The sequence below is a fragment of the Phodopus roborovskii genome, unplaced genomic scaffold, assembly GCF_943737965.1.
Source record: "Phodopus roborovskii unplaced genomic scaffold, PHOROB, whole genome shotgun sequence".
NCBI classification, from domain to species: domain Eukaryota; kingdom Metazoa; phylum Chordata; class Mammalia; order Rodentia; family Cricetidae; genus Phodopus; species Phodopus roborovskii.
The window spans coordinates 391,272-412,400 of record NW_026125820.1 but is presented as its reverse complement, the minus strand read 5'-3'; the positions used below and the strand labels follow the sequence as shown (position 1 = coordinate 412,400).

Sequence of the window (21,129 nt, the reverse complement as noted above, 5' to 3'; positions counted from 1 at the left end):
AGCACACCACATTTCATTATATCCCAGTTTATATTTTAATGCAAAAGCACTATAATAAATATTACTATTTAGAATTTTCAGCTGTTGGGACTTACTGTGTGCTAAATATGTCCATTATTACCCACTTTGTAAAGACTGAAAGGGATTTATCCTTTCTCCAGTGTAATGGTTTTTTCCATTTTACCTATCATAAAAAATGAGAACAGAGGGAAAAAGCTGATTAAAAAGTCTAGGTAGATTATCCTTGTAATTATGTCTAGCAAAGAGAAAGTTTAGTTATTACATATAAACAGATATATGAATGTATGTATGTGTCTTTGAGGTATGGGTTATAGAATTAGCTGTGTTCATTAAATGCCCCAGTGTAATTTAATGAAATGGCTTTTTCTCCTCCAGTTCTGTAGAAAATGTTCTCAAAACACTCGTGAAAAGCTGTCGACCGTAAGTAGCTCTCAATTTATAAAGCCCCTTTGTTTACTTGTGGGCATTCCCCCATCTTTACTGTACTTTGAAGAGGAAACTAAAGGTATAAATAGTTTCTGATATTGTAGTGCTTGTCATTGAGAACAACACAGCGTTCCTAGCTCCTGATTGAATTTTTATCTCTTTTATATAAAATTAATTTATTACGTGTGTGTGTGTGTGTGTGTGTGTGTGTGTGTGTGTGTGTGTGTGTGTGTGTGTGAGATGCACCATGACTCCATGTGTAGAGGCCAGAGGACAATGTTATGGAATCTGTTCCATCTTTACCTGATGCCAACGATTGAATTCAGGTGGTCAGGTTTGTATGGCAAATACTTGCTTAGCCATTCCATTGACCTTTAAATTTTTAATTGGTATTACTTTGTTAAGAACTGACTGAAAAATTAGGAAGGGAAATTTGATGTATAAGGTCCTTGAAAATAAAACATAGTTCAGTGGTGGAAGTTTTGTTTTAAATTGCAATTTTCTGCATTAGTACCTGGAACAGATTGTTTGGTGAACTCAATAGAAATGTTATTAGTAATGTACCTTTATTTTTAATATTTTTAAGTTAACAAAGGTTTAACAAAAATATGATAAGTTAATATGCTGTATATGTCAAACCTATAAATTGATTTCTTTGGGACAAATTATAAATTTCTCAGATCCAGTACTTTATACTTCAGATTGATTAATTGATTGATAATTTGAAACAGGGTCTCAAGTTGCCATGTTGACTTTGAAGTTCTTCCTCGTCATACTGCCTCCATCTCGCAGTGCTAGGATCACATGTACACACACACACACATACACACACACCTACCTGTTTCTTTCTGTTTCTTTATACCTTTCCCGATGCATTTAGCAATTTACAAGTGGCCTCCTTAAATCATGTACCTTCCTTCATATTTGTGTGTGTGTGTGTAAAGAGAGAGAGACAGAGAGAGAGGAGAGAGATTGACTTCAGGTTAGGTTTTTAAGTAGCTAAATCACAAGGATGCTCCTGGCCTTTTTACAGAATTGCAGAATATCAGCCTGTAGAACCACGTCTTCCTACTCCCTTCTGGTATGAGGAGGACCTATGATCCTACAAGGGTGTACGGTACCCATCGACTCATCTGAAATGTCCCAAAGGTTCCTGGGCTGATGCTTCTGTATTATTGTTACTGATTATTTCTGAAAGAGGCTAGAATTTTATAGTTGCTATTACTTAACACAAAGAAATCAAACCACAGCCCTGTTGAATTTTGTAGGCAACTTTGTGGGGGTCTGCTAGATGAAAAGAATTTACTTCCTCTTAAATGTGGTAGAGCATTTATTCTGTCTTTGCAAACATGTTCTTATGCGATACATTGACATTTCTAGTGTAATGTCTTTTGAAGAATATTCTCCCACGAGAAACTCTTCTCTTTTGCTGATAGGAATATATCAAAGAACTCATGTGCTGGGCAAGTGGTGTTGATTCTCTAGGCCTTTTCTCTCCCTTCTGTCAATCATTTATATGTGTTGTAGAGTTTTAATCCAATGATCAGATACTGATACATTTTTTTTTTTGAAGATATTTTCCAGCAGATGCAACAGCAGAAATGTTAGAAGAATGGCGGCCTTTAATGTGTCCTTTTGATGTAACAATGCAAAAGGCCATCACTTATTTTGAATTATTTCTTCCTACCTCCCTTCCTCCAGAGCTGCATCATAAAGGTTTTAAGTAAGTGTGTGCATATTTGACATACTCTAGATTATAGCAATACCAAGAACTAGCAAAGAGCCAAGAAATGTGCAGCTCATTGATTCTGTTTAGTATATTCCAAGTATGAAGGCTAAAACAGTTGAACATATGATTGTAAAGAAAGTAATGTTTATATGACAAGCTCATGAAAATGATGATTTTAAGAAATCAGAAAAAAAAATAGAACACTGATGTGGAAATATGTCAGAAAAGGAGAAAGGCAAATGATATAAGGGAGAAAATTGTAACGGTTGCTAAATAAGAGTGGGAAATAACAACTCAGGACATTTAGTAGATAAGATAGCACAAATAAAAAGGACAAGGAATACTCAGATGAAAAGCATTCCTTTGTTCCATTAAGTTTGAAACTTTCAGTGTCATTTTTTTCTGGGTTGTATCACTATCAGTAAGAAAAATAAATTTATAAGTGCAAAGAATACCTGACTTTGAACCACTTTCCATAGTTACTTTCTATTCATAACACTGTTTTTCTTCTTCAGACTTTGGTTTGATGAATTAATTGGCCTTTGGGTTTCAGTGCAAAATCTTCCACAGTGGGAGGGGGTAAGTCATCTCTCCCCCCCCCCATAGTTTTAAAATTGGAGATAAATAGATCATATAGTAAATAACTTCTGTTTCTTAGAATTTCTATTAGTAATGTTACAGTTAATTCCTTTTCTTTCTTTTTTAAAAGCTGTGTGTCTGTCTGTCTGTGTGGATATAAGCATGTAAGTACATATGCTTGAGGAAGCCAAAACATTGCATACCCTAGAGCTGGAGCTCTTGAGATTATTAGTTTTGTTTTGTTCTTTATGGACAGCTCAGTGTATAGGCAGTGAGGTACAGGTTTCAGGAGCCTGTTTTTACTACCTCTGCCTAGCCACCAAAAACCATGTCTTTGTTGTTTAAGCACCAGACTGGGGATGAGACCTGGCTCCTTAAGCACCATGAAACACTTAGCCTAACTCTCAAAAATGATTACCTCCACAACACCCCCAGCTAGGATCACTTCGTGACATGTGCCTCGCAGCTCTGGCTCAATCTATAGATAGATCACAGTGGGCTCAGAAACATCAGGAGGCAGAAAAGGACTGGAGGAATACCCAGGCTGGTGACTAAACTGGTGCCACTTGAACTTAGACAGTCGAATAGCCTTGGTCATAGGTAGAACAGCAGCGGGGTCTTTCTTTACAGGTATTTTTTAGCCACCAAATATGGGTGCTAGAACCCAAGTTGGGTCCTCTTCAAAAACGTTGTGGTGTTCCTAATCATGGAGCCATCTCTCTCCAGGACCAGTTAGTTTTTTTCATCTTACTATTTTCTAACAGAAGTAGGCAAGCATGCATTATAAAGTGTGTGGCTGCTGTTTGCTTTCATTAGTACTTATTATAGGTGTTGTTGGCTATTTGCTGGAGTTATATGTATTTATTTTCCTTTCAATTTTCATTGTACATAATGCTTTGTGGTGTTTTCCTTGCAATTGATTTTAAGTGATTGGCATTAGTCAGATCTTAAATTTCAAGTTTTTAAAATCTGAGTCCCATCTCTCCATCACCCATGTGCTCATTTTTTAGTTGATTCTTCAGTTTGATGAATAAAGACAATTGTTTTCAACAACACAAAAAAAAGTATTGTGACTGCAATTGATAATAGTATGTGTGGCTTTTTAAAATTACATTTATTTGTTTGTTTTTGTGTGTACATGCAAACATGGCAGTTCAAGAGCACAGCTTGAGAATGGAAGACGTTCTTTCCTTCCACAACATGGGTCTTGGGAATCAAACACATTATCAGGCTTGGTAGCAAATGCCTTTTGCTGGCTGAGCCATCTTGACAAACTATGAATGGCATCTATACTGATAAATTTTCTTCAGTAGGATCACTCACTGAGAGATAGGTGGGCACATTTAGTGTTTACTTAGATTTACTTAGATTGACTAAAGTAATCCATGTAATTAAAAGTGAATTATAACAATGTGAGTGAAAGGACTAAGGTGATAGCTTCTTGGGTGCTTTTTTGCATTAGCGTAAAAAATCTTAGTTCAAATCCTTAGCACCCAGGTAAAAATCTAGATGTGGTTGGGTTTTCCTCTGCAATCCTAGCAGTGGATATAGGGAGAGATGGATTATTGTAGCTAAGTGGCAACCAGCCTAGCTCCACATTCAGTGAAAAATCATGTCTCAAGGAAATAAAACAGAAGGTGATAGAGCAGGATACCTGAGGTCCTCCTCTGGTTCTCATGGCAACACATGTGCACATATATCACACACACACAATGTAAGGTAGAAATGAAATTATTATTTATAAGTTTAGTATACATAATCACAATTTTCAAAATGATTTCTAAACCAGGTACTATCTAAGTTATTACATGTTTTTCCAATTATGTGTAAAATAATACAGTCAAGGATATGTCTTTATTGATAGAGAAATAGTCAATTAAATAAGAGTTGCAGGCAAGTATCTGGAGAATGTGAAGTTCTATGGGCATATGCCAAGTAGTAGAGCTTGCTCATATGGTAGGTGTATTGGTTGTTCAATGACAAATGATTACTCCTGAAAGCATACATCTAAGTAGCATAAAGGCTAAGCAGCTTTTACTTAGGAATATGTACATATATACAGTCATATAAACATCTGTATATAGTGAAAAAGAGGCCACATATTTGAAAGAGAGCAAGGAAGGATATATGGAGGGAGAAAAAGAGGGAAATGATGTAATTATAATCTCAAACAATAAATAATTTAGCCAGCAGTGGTGGTGCATGCTTCTAATCCCAGCACTGAAGAGGCAGAGGCAGGCAGATCTCTGATTTCGACACTAGCCCAGTCTACAGACACGAGGAGAGCCAGAGCTGCTATACAGAGAAAACCCGTCCCAAAATGAATAAGTAAGCAGATAGATAGATAGATAGATAGATAGATAGATAGATAGATAGATAGATAGATGATAGGCAGGCAGGCAGGCATTTAAGAGACAGGGTTTCTGTACATAGCCCTGACTATCCTGAAACTCACTGTGTACATCAGGCTGACCTTGAACTCAGTGATTCACCTGCCTGTGTTTCAGGAGTGCTGGGATCAAAGGTGTGCACCACCACTGCCCAGCTGAAAAAATAAACCTTAAAAAAAAAGAAGAGTTGGAAGGCACTGAAGGTATGGCCCAAATAGGTGAGCTTCAGGTTTAGTGAGACATTGACCTCTTCTGGCCTCTAAACTCCTAGCATGCATGCATTCATATAAACATACACAGACAACATAGCAGAGAGAGAAAAAATAAGCAAACTTATGTTTGTAAAGCATATCCAACTATGTTATCAAAGTATTAATAAATGATTTTAAACATTAAAAAAATCTGAGTCATTTTTCAGCTGATTGGAGAATAAAACAAATGAGGAGTCAGGCATAGTTGCACACACCTGTAACCCCAGCGCTTAAGAGGCTGAGGCAGCAGTGTCATAAGTTCAAGACCATTTTGGTACATGGTAAGAATCATCTCAAGAAAATATGCAAATAAATATAAAAGAACAAGGATTATAACTGACATTTAAAAATAACAAAATATATCAAATTAACATCTTGTTTTTGTTTACTTTTAGCAATTAGTAAATCTTTTTGCTCGATTGGCTACAGATAATATAGGATACATAGATTGGGATCCATATGTACCAAAGGTAATTAGAACATTTGAATATTTGTATCATAGTCCTCGTACTAATATTATATGTAAAGGGGAATTTCTTTTAAAGATTTATGTACTTTATGTTTGTTTTGTCTGTATGTACAATTGCACATCAGAAGAAGGCATCTGATCCCATGGGACTACAGTTATAGATGGTTGTGAACCACCATGTAGGTTCTGGGAATTGAACTCAGGACCTCTGCAAGAGTGGCCAGTGCTCTTATCTTAGCTGCTGAGTCATCCCTCCAGGCCAGAATTTTTTTTTAAACCCTAATGTCAGGTACTGTATATGCCTGACAATGAAGGATATGAACTATAACTTTCAGAATGAATAATTTAGAAAGTAGTAATTATTAGGAATACCCTGAATATTAAAATTACTAGGCACATTATGAATTTATTCCTTCCAAAGAATTTTCTGTGTTAAATTAGATTGCATTCTAGAGTGTTACCTACTGTCCCGCCTTTAGTAATTAAAGCTAGACTATCTCTAGAGATGTATTATTATTTCAGTTTCAGTAGAATCTCTTGCAAAGCCTTGTAGGAGTTGGGAGCAGGACTAGGACTCAGCAGAAAGGCCTTGGCTGCCTTTGCTTGTGTTCTACACTGTCGTTACCTTATAAAAACTGAGGGACAGAGGCGGGCCCCACCTCCTCTCATTTGGACCCCTATCAGTAGTAATAGCTTTAAAATATAAACTTACATCTCTGTGAATTCGAGACCAGCCTACTCTGCAAGAACTAGTTACAGGACAGCCTCCAAAGCCACAGAGAAACCCTGTCTTGAAAAACCAAAAAAAGAAAATATAAACTTAATTTCATTAAAATGTAGTTATTACCTGCTGCCTAACATAGTCTTTGGAAGGACTTGAAGAACTCTCTAAGGTTTGAAGAGTGAAAGGGCCTGCCAGACACTTTTCATTAGGGCTACTGCTGTCACATATCTTTGGCATAGAATGGGAACATGGGAAAGTATTGTGTATGTATGCAGAAAGTGGAAGGTTTCATGTTTAACTGCAGTATCTGCGTTTTTCTCTTTTGTGTTTAACTATAAATATTCCATTGTTTGAGTATATGAACTCAGCTGCTTTGTATCTTTGGCCTGTGCCCTCAGAGTATTATGTAATAAATGTTATATTTCCTAAAGAATAAAGGAAATTAATAGACATTCATAATTTTGCTTAGAGTCCCATGGTGGGGGGGGAATGAGGGTGTATTTAAGTCTAATACATAATACTCACTTAGCTGCTTAAGGACTTATGAGTAAACTTTTTATTCAATGTATTTATTTTGTTTTGCTTTAAAAGATATTTACAAGGATTCTGAGAAGCCTGAACCTCCCAGTGGGAAGCAGTCAAGTGTTAGTCCCCAGATTTTTAACAAATGCTTATGATATAGGACATGCTGTAATCTGGATCACTGCAATGATGGTTTGTAGTAAACTATGTGTCTTGTAAAATCCACTTGTATTTTCCTTAACCTTCTGACTCAAGCCTGTGTTAATAACTTGGTTAGTCACTTGATTGTTGAATAATTTTCTTTCTTCTCTTCCTCTTTCTACTGTTTTCCCTTTCCCTTCTCCCCTCACTTTTCCTTTCCCCTTCCCCTTTCTTCCCCCTTCCACCTTTTTTCCTCCCCTCCCTTCCCTCCATTTTTGCTGGGGATTGAATCCAGGAACTTGTAAATGACAAGATTCATCTATTTCCTGATGTGGTGTATCTATCCATAGTTCTCAGATCTATAATGTGGTTATGATCCATCATTTATAAATCTCCATATGGATTTCAGTATTATCTTTCAAATATAAATACACATTTAGAGCAGCTCCTTGAATTTTTATTCTGTATTTGATAATGTTTCTGTGGAAAATACAGTGTTCATATAAATTTATAGTGAGAAATTAAAATTCCCCCATTGTTACATAGAAAGAACTTTAGTTTTTTTTTTTTTTTCTTAGTATTCAAAGGAGAAAAGAATGTTTGATGTTTATTGTGGAGGTTTCACTGACTTGGGATTTGTCAACTTTGAGTTAATTTTGTTGTTTTTCTACACACTTCTCACTAGCAATTTATTTTGTAATGTGAAAATATAATAAAAAGCAAGTTGTGCTGAAATTTGAAAATTGTGATACCATGTTGCTGTGGAATCCTTTTGGTTTATTGAGTAGTTGGCCTTTTCTGGTTTCTGTATTGAGAAACATAGACATAGGTAGGCTTTGTTTGAGTTGGAGAAGCATGGTCTTAATGCAGTTTATTGTTGTTATTATTTTGTTTGAGACTTGAGAAGGTTAAGACAGGGTCTAGCTACATAGCCTTGACTAACCTAGAGCTTACTGTGTAGATCAGGCTAGCCTTGAACTTGTGATTTTCTTGCCCCTGTCTGGGATTGGAAGTATGAATCAGTATACCTTTCTTGAATATAATTTGATGGTTTGTCTCCTGTGCTATTGTGGAAAGATCATTATGAGACAAACTAAAGGGTGTAAGCCCATGCTATATGGCCTATTAGATGAATACTAATTTTTTTCTTCTATTTTCCCCCATTCATTTGTTTTGTGTTTGTTAATAACAAATTAATAAAAATATATTTTTCTTTTGAATTAAAATTTTATGTATAAATCTTTTTCATGCAATGAGAAATTTACCAAGTGTCTAATTTTAAGGAGTGTTTTATATGCCTTATGTTGCCATTCCTTTTTCCTTTTTAAACTGTGTACTTGTACATGGGAGTCAACAGTATCCATGTGAACATTAGAGAACAGTATTGGTGGGAGGGGGGCGCTCTGTTCTGTCTATCATGTGTGTCCTGGGTCAAACATTTTCAGGTTTGAGGCAGTCACTTTTCCTTGATAAGCCTTTTCACCAAGCCCCTATTATTATCATTATTGATTATATCAAGATGATAGTCTTCGTGTTAAATTATAGTATCCTTGTTTTTTACTTAAGAATAGTAAAGTCTACTGTTACCTAAGCTGAAAGGTGGCACTTTTTCAGTTCTATAATTAGATTTAAATTAGTATTTATTTTTTATTGGAATGCCAACTTCATTGGGGAGTTGCTTTTGACTTGTTTAAAGATGTAACTGTTAGGTTGATGGGAACCCACATTCGAGCTTTGTATATAGGGTTTGACTTACTGATCAGTTGATATACAGTATTGTATAGGTACTAATGTTTTTACTCTCTCTTCTTGTTTTTTGCTCTGGACAGGGTGGACCAAGTAAATTAGTACAAAAACACTTAGCTGGTTTGTTTAATAGCATCACATCTTTTTATCATCCTTCAAATAATGGGCGTTGGCTGGTAAGTATGCTCAGTTAGTATTGTATTATTTGAAGATTTAAGAATATATTCATATTTGAGTATTGCTTATGTTAGAATTATAATATTTCCTGTCTTTGATATAAGCTTTGGCTATATGTAAGTGGCTAGACTCGAATCAGTGTGTTTGAAAGACATAGAAATTAAATGCATCACTAATAACATGTTGCTTCATGGCTTAGTGACAAAATGCTAAATATTGGCAAGAAAATGATAATAAATAATACCACAAAAGCATGGGTACATTGTTTCAATTTTGTCAGCTATGTTAACTTTGTTTTCTTTTAAATTGCATGATTAAACTGACCTTTTTAAAATGTTATTTGATGGCAAGATACTTTCTCACTTCTCCATCTCTCCTCTTTTAAGACAGGGTGAGAGTCTGTAGCCCTAACTTTCAGAACTCACTATATAGATGAGGTTGACCTCAAATTATCAGAGATCCCTGAGATTAGTGTGTGCCAACACACTTGGCTAATAAATCCTTTTAAAATGTGAATTTAAGATAAGGCAGGGAGGCACATGACTGTAGTCTTAACATCTACGAGACTACAGTAGGAAGAGCTAGGCTGTGCTATACAGTGTGACCCTGTCTAAAGGAAAATAAAACAACAGTATAAATCCTTGAATTTAGAGGTCACTGTTTGATAATTGGTATAGTATGTTTTTTTTGTTTTGTTTTTGTTTTGTGTGTGTGTGTGTGTGTGTGTGTGTGTGTGTGTGTGTGTGTGTAGTTAGAACAGACAGTTCTTTATATGAAACTTCAGAGAGTTTTTTTCTTGAATGAGAGGAACCTTAAATATCTGTGTAGGAAAGTTGAGCCTGCCACAACCTATTGTTTCTGTTTCCCCAGAACAAATTAATGAAACTCCTTCAGCGATTGCCAAACAGTATTGTTAGGAGATTACATCGTGAAAGATATAAGAAGCCCTCTTGGTTAACTCCTGTGCCTGAGAGCCACAAGCTTACTGATCAAGATGTTACCGACTTTGTACAATGCATTATTCAGCCTGTCCTCTTGGCTATGTTTAGCAAAACTGGTAGTCTAGAAGCAGCCCAGGCTCTGCAGAACCTTGCACTCATGAGACCCGAGTTAGTAATACCCCCTGTGCTTGAAAGGTAAGTTCAGCTTTGTATGTTTGATAGATGCCTTAGACATTTGTTTACCTATTTCTTCTTACATTCGCTTTTTCTGCCTGTGGCATGTGTTTTGTGTTTTTGATATTTATATCCAACTGTTCTTAGAAAAGAAGCAAGTTTTTTTTTTTTTTTTTTTTTAAGCTTGAATTGGTAATTTAAAGGCCAGAAAAAGTTAAAATGAAACTGATAGCTTATTTTAGATTATTTGTCTATTTCATTTACCCAGCCTTTTACTCATAAATGAAGACTTTTTTTGTTTGTGTCAACATGTCAATAAATATCGAATGGAACAGAGAATCAATGAAAGAAAATTACATTTTCTTTTCATGTCATTACATGAAATTCATGTGATACATGAATATTAAATTGATTTCTTTTTATGTTGAAACTACTTTCTAAAATAACATTCTACTGGTTGACCTAGTAGGTTCTAAGTAAGCCAGAGCTATGTAATATGAAACCTATGTCAAAACAAGCAAAGGACAAAACCCCAATACTATTTGATGTAAGGAGTAATGTTTTTCCGCCCACTGCTGGTCTTGTACAGCCCCAATTAACGCACAGAGACTCTGCATTTGATATAATTCTGTTGGCCCGTTACTTGTTTCTTATCAGTTACCTCTGTCTTAAGTATCAACCCATTTCTATTAATCTAGTATTTCCATTTGGTCTTACCGGGCAGTGAGGCCAGCGTCTGGTATCCCCAGTTTCTCCATCTTGGCTCGTCCTTACTACTTCATCTGTCTTAATTATTAACCCATTTCTGTTAATCTAATATTTCCACTTGCTTTCATCTTATCAGGGAATGGGACAGGCGTCTCGCCTCCCCAGCCTCTCCATGTTGACTCCTCCTTATTCCTTCCTCTCTCCTCCTTGTCACCTATTCCCTCCTATCTTCCTTTCCTATTGGCCAACAGTGCTTTATTCATTAACCAGTATGAGAAACATATTTACAGAATGACATCTCCCATCATCTCCTCTTTTATGTCTAAAATAAAAAGAAGGGTTTTAACCTTAACATAGCAGAATATATCACACAGCAGTTATTAAGTAAGAATCACAGTTAACAATATTTAGTCCATTAACATTTAGCAAGATTTGAAGAAAATATTCCATCATCTATTCTATCTTTGTGTGTCTAAAGTCTTTGTAACTTATCTTTAATCCTAACTAAGGAAAACTATAACCATAACTATCTGTCTTTAACTCCTTCAAAGACCACAGAAGTATAGTATATAAACTCTAAAATGACAAAGACTGGACACTGCCTGGACAGTCACCCGAAGTTCTTCTGTAATCTTTCATTTTCAGCCCATAGGCCATAGTGTGTCTGGCAGACTCTTCAGCTAAGCAATAAACTTTAAACTGTTTTCTTGTATTGGCAGCTTGTCAGTCACTTTTCTCTGTGTCCTGCAGACTGTCTGGCAGACTCTTCGATGAAGCAGGAACTCTGTAGCAATGTCCATCTTGAATCAGCAGTCACTTTTCCTGGGTCCTGCATGTCCAGTTTATACAGTATAAAGTCAAATAGTCCAGACAAGAGCAGTATCTTGTCCAAATGGCTAGTCTTGCCAAATTGAAAGTAAACTTTATAACGAGTTCTCATGAAGCATATTAGATCCAACCTTCCATGCCTCCCCAGACCACCATGCCCAGGCCCAGGGGCTTCCTCTGGCCTCCTTGAAGCAGGGAGAGATGCCCCAGTTGCCGAGGTTCATGTTCCCTCAGTCAGCCTTGTGCCTCTGTAGTGGCTCCCATCCTTCCCCCTCAGCCCTGCTAGCCAGCAGACACCCGGGCTCCCCCTCCAGTCCCTGCTGCGGCCCTGCTCTGTTGTTGTGTTTTTCAATTCCATACTGACCTCAGTGTTAGGTCTCTTCAACATTTCTTTCTCCCTATTGAATTCAGCCTTCAAACCCGAGTTTTTCTTCAAAACAAAAATAAAATTTCTGTTTATTTGTGGTTTTTTTCATTATTCTAGCATTTATTGCTACTCTCGAAGTTCTTTAAACTGTTTGTGCCTTACATTACTTGAATTCTTTGATGTTCACAACTGTTGGTTGAAGTTTATGAATAGGATAAGTGGCCACCCTGTGAGATAATTGCCATATAGTTGGACAGGTAATTATTCCAGCAAGCTCCCATGCCAGGAATTTAATAGAGATGTGGTCTGTTGGTAAATGAATTCCATAAGTTCCTGCAAAACATCATGGGTTGTATTCCATCCTATTCAAGGTTTCTGTAAACAATTCATTTCTATTTAAAAATTGTCAGGTTTCTTTGCAAGATGATGCAAAAAAAAAAAAAAAAAAAATCTGAACATACTCTGATAGAGTGAGATAACTCTCAGAACTATCTCCAAAAGATTCTGTATACTTAAAAATGAGGTTTGTATGTATGGGGGGTGTCCTGATGGATAAAAAGTCTTGTGTGTATGGAGGATATGTCTTGATGGGTAAAATGTGGTATGGGGGATGTTTACAGATAGCTTAGACATTAATACAAAACCACCAGATTTAATGGATGTATACTGGACTCAGTTGATGTCTCTTAATAAACCTTATATTGCAGCTTCTACTTATTAGGTCCCCATGAAAGCCATTCCACACACAGGGACTGATATTTCTATTAATAGAAATCTTAAACTAGATCCTAAACCCGAAGCCCACCCCTAAACTCTTAATCCTAACCCTAATCCTAAAACCACCCTAACCCAGGTTTAATCTAAATCCTAACACTAACCCTAATCCTAATCTGATCCTAACCTAACTCTAATGCCCTAACCATCACATTGTAAAACCCAGACCCCTAGAGATTCTGGGTTAAGGCCCTATCTTAGTTGGGGATTTTATTGTTCCTGTGAAGAAACACTGGGACCATGGCAACTCTTATAAAGGGAAACATTGAATTGGGTTGGCTCATTTACAGTTTCAGAGGTTCCGTCCACTATCATAATAGGGAGAGCCTGACGACATGCAGACAGATATGGTGCTGGAACTGAGAGTGCTACACTTTGCAGGCAACAGGAAGTCAACTGTCTGTCAAACCAAGGGAAGCTTGAGAAAAAGACACTAAGCCTACCCCCACAGTGACATACTGCCTCTAAGGGGCCACACCTCCTAATAGTGACATTCCATTTGGGGGCCAATTTCTTTCAAATCACCACAGACCCTTAACCCCTAGCCCTCTAACTCCAATCCTCTAACCCTCTAACCTTCTAACCCTAACCTATGCTAATATTAACCTATCCTAGCCCTAACCATAACCTTAACCCCAACCCCAACCCTAACCCTAACTGAACCCTAACCCTCTAACTCTTATTCTGTACAAGAGCCAAGGGAAATAGAAAGTCTCAGCCTCAAGGTAGTCATTGCCCTTAGGAGGCTGATCACAAAAACTTAAACCTGCCAACTGTAATTTATGCCTTTATAAAGTGACAAGCTAATTGGCAGGTATGCGTCTGTCCAGAAAAATCCCACTTCCCTGCTGCATGGCCCCACCTTGTGGTTTTAGAGGCTAGAATGAAAATGAAAGGTAGACTCAGAAATAAAGCCTTCTAGGAGTTGTCCTGGCTTCAGTCTGCTGGTGACATTTCTCTTCCATTCTCATTAGTACTGTTTACAGTGCTGTTTACAGAGAGAGGCCAGCAACAGGGGAAAGTGGGTGCATTACTCTGATAGAGTTTGATGTCCATATTCCTTTCTGACGCAGGTGGTGTTGCCAGGAGCAATGTCTCATTGTCAAGAAAAACCCTAAACCATTTTAAATGCCATATTCTATAGGTCTTTGAAAGGTTTGAAGAATGCCTGTCTATCTCAAATACATCTCTGCATATCTAGAAAACCTAACTCACCTAACTATAAGTTTGACTATCATAGGTAATTATCTATAATCTGTACTACATTATACATTACATTCTAAATGAGCTATATAAACACAATACCTAAACAAGAAGAGAACTATGCATATTACAAAATTGACCTTAAATTTGTATCAATAAATGAAAATCCATTCCAAAACAAAGTATTCACATCTATACCCTTTTTACCTTTAAAATGATTGGTTGTGGTCATTAACCATTTATAACCAACCCCATTTAAATGAAAACAAACATTTATAAACAATATTTGGGAATTTGGGCGTCATTCTTTCCAAACTACTTCCTGCTGGTAGGGGGCGCTGTCATGGGGGATCCTAAGAAGACACAGAAATCCTGGCTGTAGTCTGCAAGGCTGCCTTGTTCAAGCTGTTTTGAATGTTGGATCACCAGGAACGTTGTTTTCGGGGGGCTGGCTTGATCAGACCACATTAGTCTGGAAGGAATCCACAGATTTTCATTTTCTGTAGAAACAAAATTAGAAATCCTTGTCCCTAGTAATTTGTCCTTAGACTTAAATTTTGAAGTCAAAGCATTTTTAAAATATATAATTGAATTAATCTAGCAGTATTTAACAGTTATTTCCTCAGTAGTCAAATGATACAAAGACAATATCCAGATTCTCTGTGTTTTTCATCTTTACGTGGCTTTATTATTACTCTCTTTTTATATTTTTTATTTTTTCATTTTTTGAGACAGGGTTTCTCTGTTTAGCTTTTATCTGTCCTGGAATTCACTCTGTATACCAGGTTTACTTTGCAGTGACAGAGATCTTCTTGCCTCGGTCTCCTGAGTGCTGGGATTAAAGGCATGTGTCACCACACCCAACTCCTCGCTGTATTTTCAAAACCATTTTATTCCTTTTCTCTCCTAAGCCTACATATATTTTAGAACATAGTGTAAACCTTTAGAGGTTTTCTTAATGTGAATCTGTGTTTACTGTAAATCTTTATCTTTTTCTGGCCACGAGTCTTTTATCTGGTAATCAACAACATTGCTAAAATGAAAGTCATAGTTGTTTCTGCTGCAATTTATCAAAGATGGTGGCAGCTATTTTACCCCCAGCATTGAGAGCTGTGCTCACTGCCTTGGTCTGTGCTGCCATTCGGCAGCTTGCTGCCGGCTTGGAGATGTGGTCACTGCCATTGCCAGCTCTGACACACAGTAATAAATTGTTAGCAGAGTTTCTTAAAAGCCTTGCAGTTTTTCACTGTTTATGCTGAGACAGGAGCCAGAGTCCAACTGAGAAAAATGTTGCTACCAAGAAACCTTGCTTGTCTCTGTTCTTTTGTTTATAAACCCTTTTTTAAGCTTTTGTTAAATTTTAAATGGAAGTTCTTATTAGTCATGTGGGCACCATATGTAAGGAGTAATGTTTTTCTGCCCACTGCTGGTCTTGTCCCGCCACCACGCCAGCCCCAATTAACACAGAGATACTCTGTATTTGATATAATTCTGTTGGCCAGTTAATTGTTTCTTATTGGCTAGCTCTGTCTTAATTATTAACCCATTTCTGTTAATCTAATATTTCCATGTGCTTTCGTCTTATCAGGGAATAGGGCAGGCGTCTCGCCTCCCCAGTCTCTCCATGTTGACTCCTCCTTACTCCTTCCTCTTTCCTCCTTGTCTCCTAGTCCCTCTTATCTTGCTTTCCTATTGGCCAACAGTGCTTTATTCATTAACCAGTATGAGAAACATATATACAGAATGACATCTCCCATCAATTTTACATATGTGTGTCAATGAGCATGGAATTGCAAGTACCTAAAGAGGCAAAAGAAGGTGTTGGATTCTTTGGAGTTACAAGTGGTATGGTGGGTTTCCTGGTGTGAGTGTTGGAAACTGAATTCTCGTTTTCTACAAGGGTAACAAAATCTCTTAACCACTGAGCCACTTCTCCAGCCTGAGAATTCTTTTTAAATGTAAGGGGTCAGTGGTATAACTTAAAAAGGCCCTTGTCACCAAGCTAGATGACTGAAGTTCCTGGAATGTACATTGTGGATGGAGACAATTGACTTCTATAATTTGTTTTTTGATGACACACACATACATACAGACCTCATAAATAATAAATGTATAAAAAGTTAAAAAGTAAGTGGTAATATTTGTGTGTAGTTGGTTTCAGCTACTCAGGAGGCTAAGAAACATGGATGGCTTGTTCAGGACTTTAAGGCTAACTTGAAAAAGTCAGTGACTGTCTCTGTCAGAAATTAAATAAGCGAGTAGAAATATAAAAATATTGTATTGTATTCTGAGAATAAGGTTAAGTATTGTTCCTGCATCTTTTTCAGTAAGGCTTTACTTTGGGGGTTTGTTTTTTCTCATCCAAGTACTAACCTGGCTCAACTCTGCTTAGCTTCTAAGATCAGACGATATTGTGTGTATTCAGGGTGGTATGACTGTAGACTTGGGGGTTTGTTTTTTATGCAGATGATTGAACCTGGGGTGTAGACAAATGTGTTCTAGGCAAGCATTCTACCATTAAGCTACAATCTAGCCATGTTTTCCTTTGTCTAAGAGGGTCTCATTTGATAGCCCAGGCTTACCCCAAACCTTGGAATTCCCAAGTGCTGGGAGTACAGGTGGGAACACAAAAACTATCTTGTTCTTTTTCTCTTTTTCGGATTGGACAGATGCTCACTTGCTGCTTATTCCCAGCACCCACTTGGCAGCTCACAACCATCATGACTCCAATTTCAGAGGGATTTAGTTCTTTTCTGGCCTCAATGGGCACCATGCATAAACATACTAAACAAACATACCTTTGAGCAAAACACCTGTATACATAAATAAAGATAATTAAATCTAAAAATATTTAATGACATTACTGTTATTTACCTTTTCTACATAAATATATATTAATATTCCTTTGCATTTCTCCCCTACAAAGTAGATTTTCAGAGGGAAATAATTGAAGTTCTGGGTAAAGTTCCTAGGAATCCACTTAAAAAGATAGGTATCTGTAACTCCAGCTCTGGAAAGGTGAGGATAAGGTACCTGTAACCCCAGCTCTGCAAAGGTGAGGACAGGAAGATTCTTGTGACTGGTGTTTGGCCATTGTAGCCAATCAGTGAGCTCCAGTTTCAGTGATACCCTATCTCAGAAGATTAAGGTGGAGAGATGTGGCTTGGTTGGTAGATTGCTTTGTTAGCACGAACAAAGTTATGAGTTCAGTTCAGTTCCCGAGCATTGCGTATAAAACCTGACATGGAGGCACAAGCTTGTAATTCCAATACTTTAGGACAAAGTGATGAGAGGATCAGAAACTCAACATCATCCTCAGTTGCTTAAGACCCTATCTCAAAAAAAAAAAAAGCTAAGCGTGTTTGTGTGTGTGTGTGGTGGTGGTGGTTGTTTTGGTTTTGGGTTTTTTGGTGAGGGGGGAATTAGTAAAATAGTTGAATTTTGTCATTCTTAGTTAAGTATGATGTGGATTAAATTGGCTGAAACAGTGAAGGTATCAGTTTATGCTTTTTCACTAGAGTCAAGAGAAAATGAGACAGGGTTGTAGACTGTTCCTTTATGTATATAAATCTGTTTATGTTAATAGGAAATCTCAACTCTAAGCATTCTGCTATCTATAATACTGTAAGTCAAAATGCAGTCTATGAACTTAGTATATTTAACATTTAAACTGTATTTTCTTTTAAACTATAGAACATATCCTGCTTTAGAGACATTAACAGAACCTCACCAGCTCACAGCCACTTTAAGTTGTGTAATTGGAGTAGCCCGAAGTTTGGTATCAGGCGGCAAATGGTTTCCTGAAGGTCCAACACACATGCTACCTTTGTTGATGAGAGCATTGCCTGGGGTGGATCCAAATGACTTTAGTAAATGCATGGTGAGCATATTGACTGTTATGTTTTATAGCAGTTATTGTTTAAATTGACATCTTTTTCTCTTTATTTAGAGGTCTTTAGATGATAATGTAGCTTAATATCAAATCTTATGGCACAGTAATAACATTTGTAAATGTTTATGTTGAGATTTTGTACTCAACTGATTTTTAATGCTTTGCTTTGTAAGTAATTTTCCTTAGCCTACATATATTTAATGCTGATATTTTAAAACTCATTACATATTTTTAGTGTGTTATCTTTGACATACTAAAAAATTACAGGAGGGTATCTCTTTCCCTTTTCTTTATTTACATGGGTAACATGATGAAAAGTTACAGAACGCAGAAGCTGTGTGGTGCTAGACACCCATAGTACAAGCACTTGGAAGACTTGAGTCAAGTTTGAGACTAGTCTGGGCTACATAGTGAGACTGTGTTTCAGAATTAAAAAATAAAATAAAAAATAAAAAAATCATCATCATCAACAAAATGCCTTCTTCCAAGAACAACAATTATAGGATATATAATTCTATCTTCTACTTCTACACATTTTCTCTCAACTTATTACTTTACTATTTTTTTTTTTTTTCCTGTTCTTTGACATTTTAGCATTTCCCTATAGTGTTACATTTTCAGGTGGAAGACAAAGTGACTTCTCAGTGACAAAAGATTAGAAAACTATGAATATAAAGTGGGAATAAATTGTACTCTGTAATTAAACTAACACCTAGTTAATTATTAGAAACCTTAAAATGTTAATTTTTAGAGTTAGGTATAATGGCTTACTCCTGTAGTCACAGCATTTGGGAGGCCAAGGTAGGAAGACCACCATGAATTTGAATTGATCCTTAGCTGCATCATGAGTTGCAGGTTTGTTTGAGTTAATCCTCACCCCCCTAACCCCCCCCCCCCGACAAAAATTAACTCCAAGTGAAAAATATCTAGAAAGATTAGTGTGGGGTCTTCCTTAAGATCATTTGAATATTTGTACTTAGCTTCTGCCATAACTTGTGCTAAATAAAATAGAATTATATAATGTTGAAAATTCTTTGTCTCTTCCCATAGATCACATTCCAATTTATAGGAACATTTTCTACTCTGGTGCCTTTAGTAGATTGTTCATCTGTACTGCAAGAAAGAAATGACCTCACAGAAGTAAGGATGCTTTCTGGCTATAAAAGGCTTAACGAAAATGTGTTATAATATTTGATTCTTCAAAACTGTTTTGGATAGGTTCTAGAGAGAACAGTTACTAAAGGATAGGGAAGCTGCGTGCAATGGTGCATACTAGCAATCCCAGTGCTCAGAAAGCCAAGAAACCTGTGTTATATTAATCAAGACCCTGTCTCAAAAATTGAATATGAAATCATAAATAAAAAGTGGTACAGTGTCTTCCTATTACACATGAGGAGCTGGGGTCAGTCTCCATCAGAAAGAATTGTGTTTTTGTTTGCTTTTTTTTAAAAACTGCGATTGCTATTCTGTGACTGGGGTGGTGTGTCTAGGAAGGAGTCATGCCGTCTCTGGTGATGAGATAGCTGTAGCACCCACCCTAGGAAGTATGTCAAGCAAGGCCATTCTCCTTGGGTCTGCTGGTATATTTCAATTTGTTGTCATTTTTACAGCATAGGTGGTGCTGCCTTATTTTTCCATCCATCACTGCATAAAGTAGTGTCTCCCAGGACCAGTTGCATTCAACACAGAGGTTTTCTTCATTGCTGTGGTTATTAAAGAACTGTTAAGAAGCATAGAATAATTGAAGTTTACTGAAAAGAAAATAATTTAGTCTATCTCTCATTACAAATCAGAAATGCCCAATAGTCTTAGGAATTATAGATAGGAACTGAGATACCTCAGCCGGATAAAGCATTTGCAAAGCAAGCCTAGTGACCTGAATTAGATCCTTTGAACCCATGCAAAGATGGAAGTTGAAAAGTGACTTTATAAAATTCTCCTCTGACCTCCACATGTATGTCAAATGCACATGTGTACACACAATTTCAAAAAAAATTGAATAGCACTGAAATTAATGTTAGAACCTTTAATTAGACACACACACACACACACACACACACACACACACACACACACACACACACACACACACACAAACCAACATGTCAATTAAATCTGGAAGATTGAAGAAGCCTAATTCCATGTTCCTACTGAAAGATCCTAGCAAAAATACTTCTCTATTGTTAGAACCTGTCTAGGTACAAATAAGTCTTATATATCATTACCTCAAGGAATCACTCTATATAGCTGATAGGCAGAAGCCAAGCTGGAAGCTGATAAGTCTAAGATTTAAGAGTTTCTTGTAATTCTTGGTTATGGTGGTGTCCTGCTCAACTAGACATTAGTAGCACCAGCTTACCCCACCCTCCATGATAAGAAATCTGGTTGCCTTGATTCAAATAACATAGTGAAGTGGCTTTGATTTAATATATCTAGTTATTATGTTTATCATAGTATCCAAAACAAAAAACTTACACAGGGATATTTTTTTTTTTTTAAATTAGGCCATAATTGAGTTTTATTAGTTCAGAGGGAAAAAAGTTAAACATATTTTTTTCCACATTGCAATGTTATAGATCGAAAAAGAACTTTGTTCGGCCACAGCTGAATTTGAAGATTTCGTCTTACAGTTTATGGACAGGTATGCTGTCTTTTCTCCGCTATATTTAAAAGAGGGTGGGATGTGTGTGGGTCTTTCCTGGAAGCTGGTTTCTTTTTGTGCTGCGATCTTTTATGTAGATTTTACCCAAAGCTGAAGCTGTTTGAGAGAGAGACTGTAAATCATAAAGAAAAACAAAGGTTTACCTGAGTGTTCCCAGTTTTTTGTTCCTAAAAAATGCTTTATTCGTTTTAGATGTTTTGGACTAATAGAAAGTAGCACGTTGGAGCAAACAAGGGAAGAAACAGAGACGGAGAAAATGACTCATTTGGAGAGTTTGGTTGAATTAGGTTTGTCTTCCACGTTTAGTACAATCCTCACACAATGTTCCAAAGAAATATTTATGGTAAGAGCATAACTCCAAAAAGTCACTCCAATCATTTTGTTTAATTGAAGGTTTTTCATTGA

At 36.7% G+C, this 21,129-nt stretch overlaps 1 protein-coding gene across 2 annotated transcripts in view; it reads left to right on the top strand.

Annotated features, from left to right (window-relative positions):
- Psme4 (proteasome activator subunit 4) overlaps positions 1–21,129 on the top strand; it is a 117,134-nt gene that overhangs the window by 30,632 nt on the left and 65,373 nt on the right. For both annotated transcript variants that reach the window (XM_051178757.1, XM_051178756.1), the window contains 11 exons: positions 397–441; positions 2,021–2,170; positions 2,692–2,755; positions 5,792–5,866; positions 7,181–7,303; positions 9,082–9,174; positions 10,046–10,311; positions 17,864–18,050; positions 19,113–19,202; positions 20,639–20,703; positions 20,917–21,067. In XM_051178757.1, coding sequence (XP_051034714.1) covers positions 397–441; positions 2,021–2,170; positions 2,692–2,755; positions 5,792–5,866; positions 7,181–7,303; positions 9,082–9,174; positions 10,046–10,311; positions 17,864–18,050; positions 19,113–19,202; positions 20,639–20,703; positions 20,917–21,067 — 1,309 coding nt within the window. The remainder of the gene's footprint in view (positions 1–396; positions 442–2,020; positions 2,171–2,691; positions 2,756–5,791; positions 5,867–7,180; positions 7,304–9,081; positions 9,175–10,045; positions 10,312–17,863; positions 18,051–19,112; positions 19,203–20,638; positions 20,704–20,916; positions 21,068–21,129) is intronic.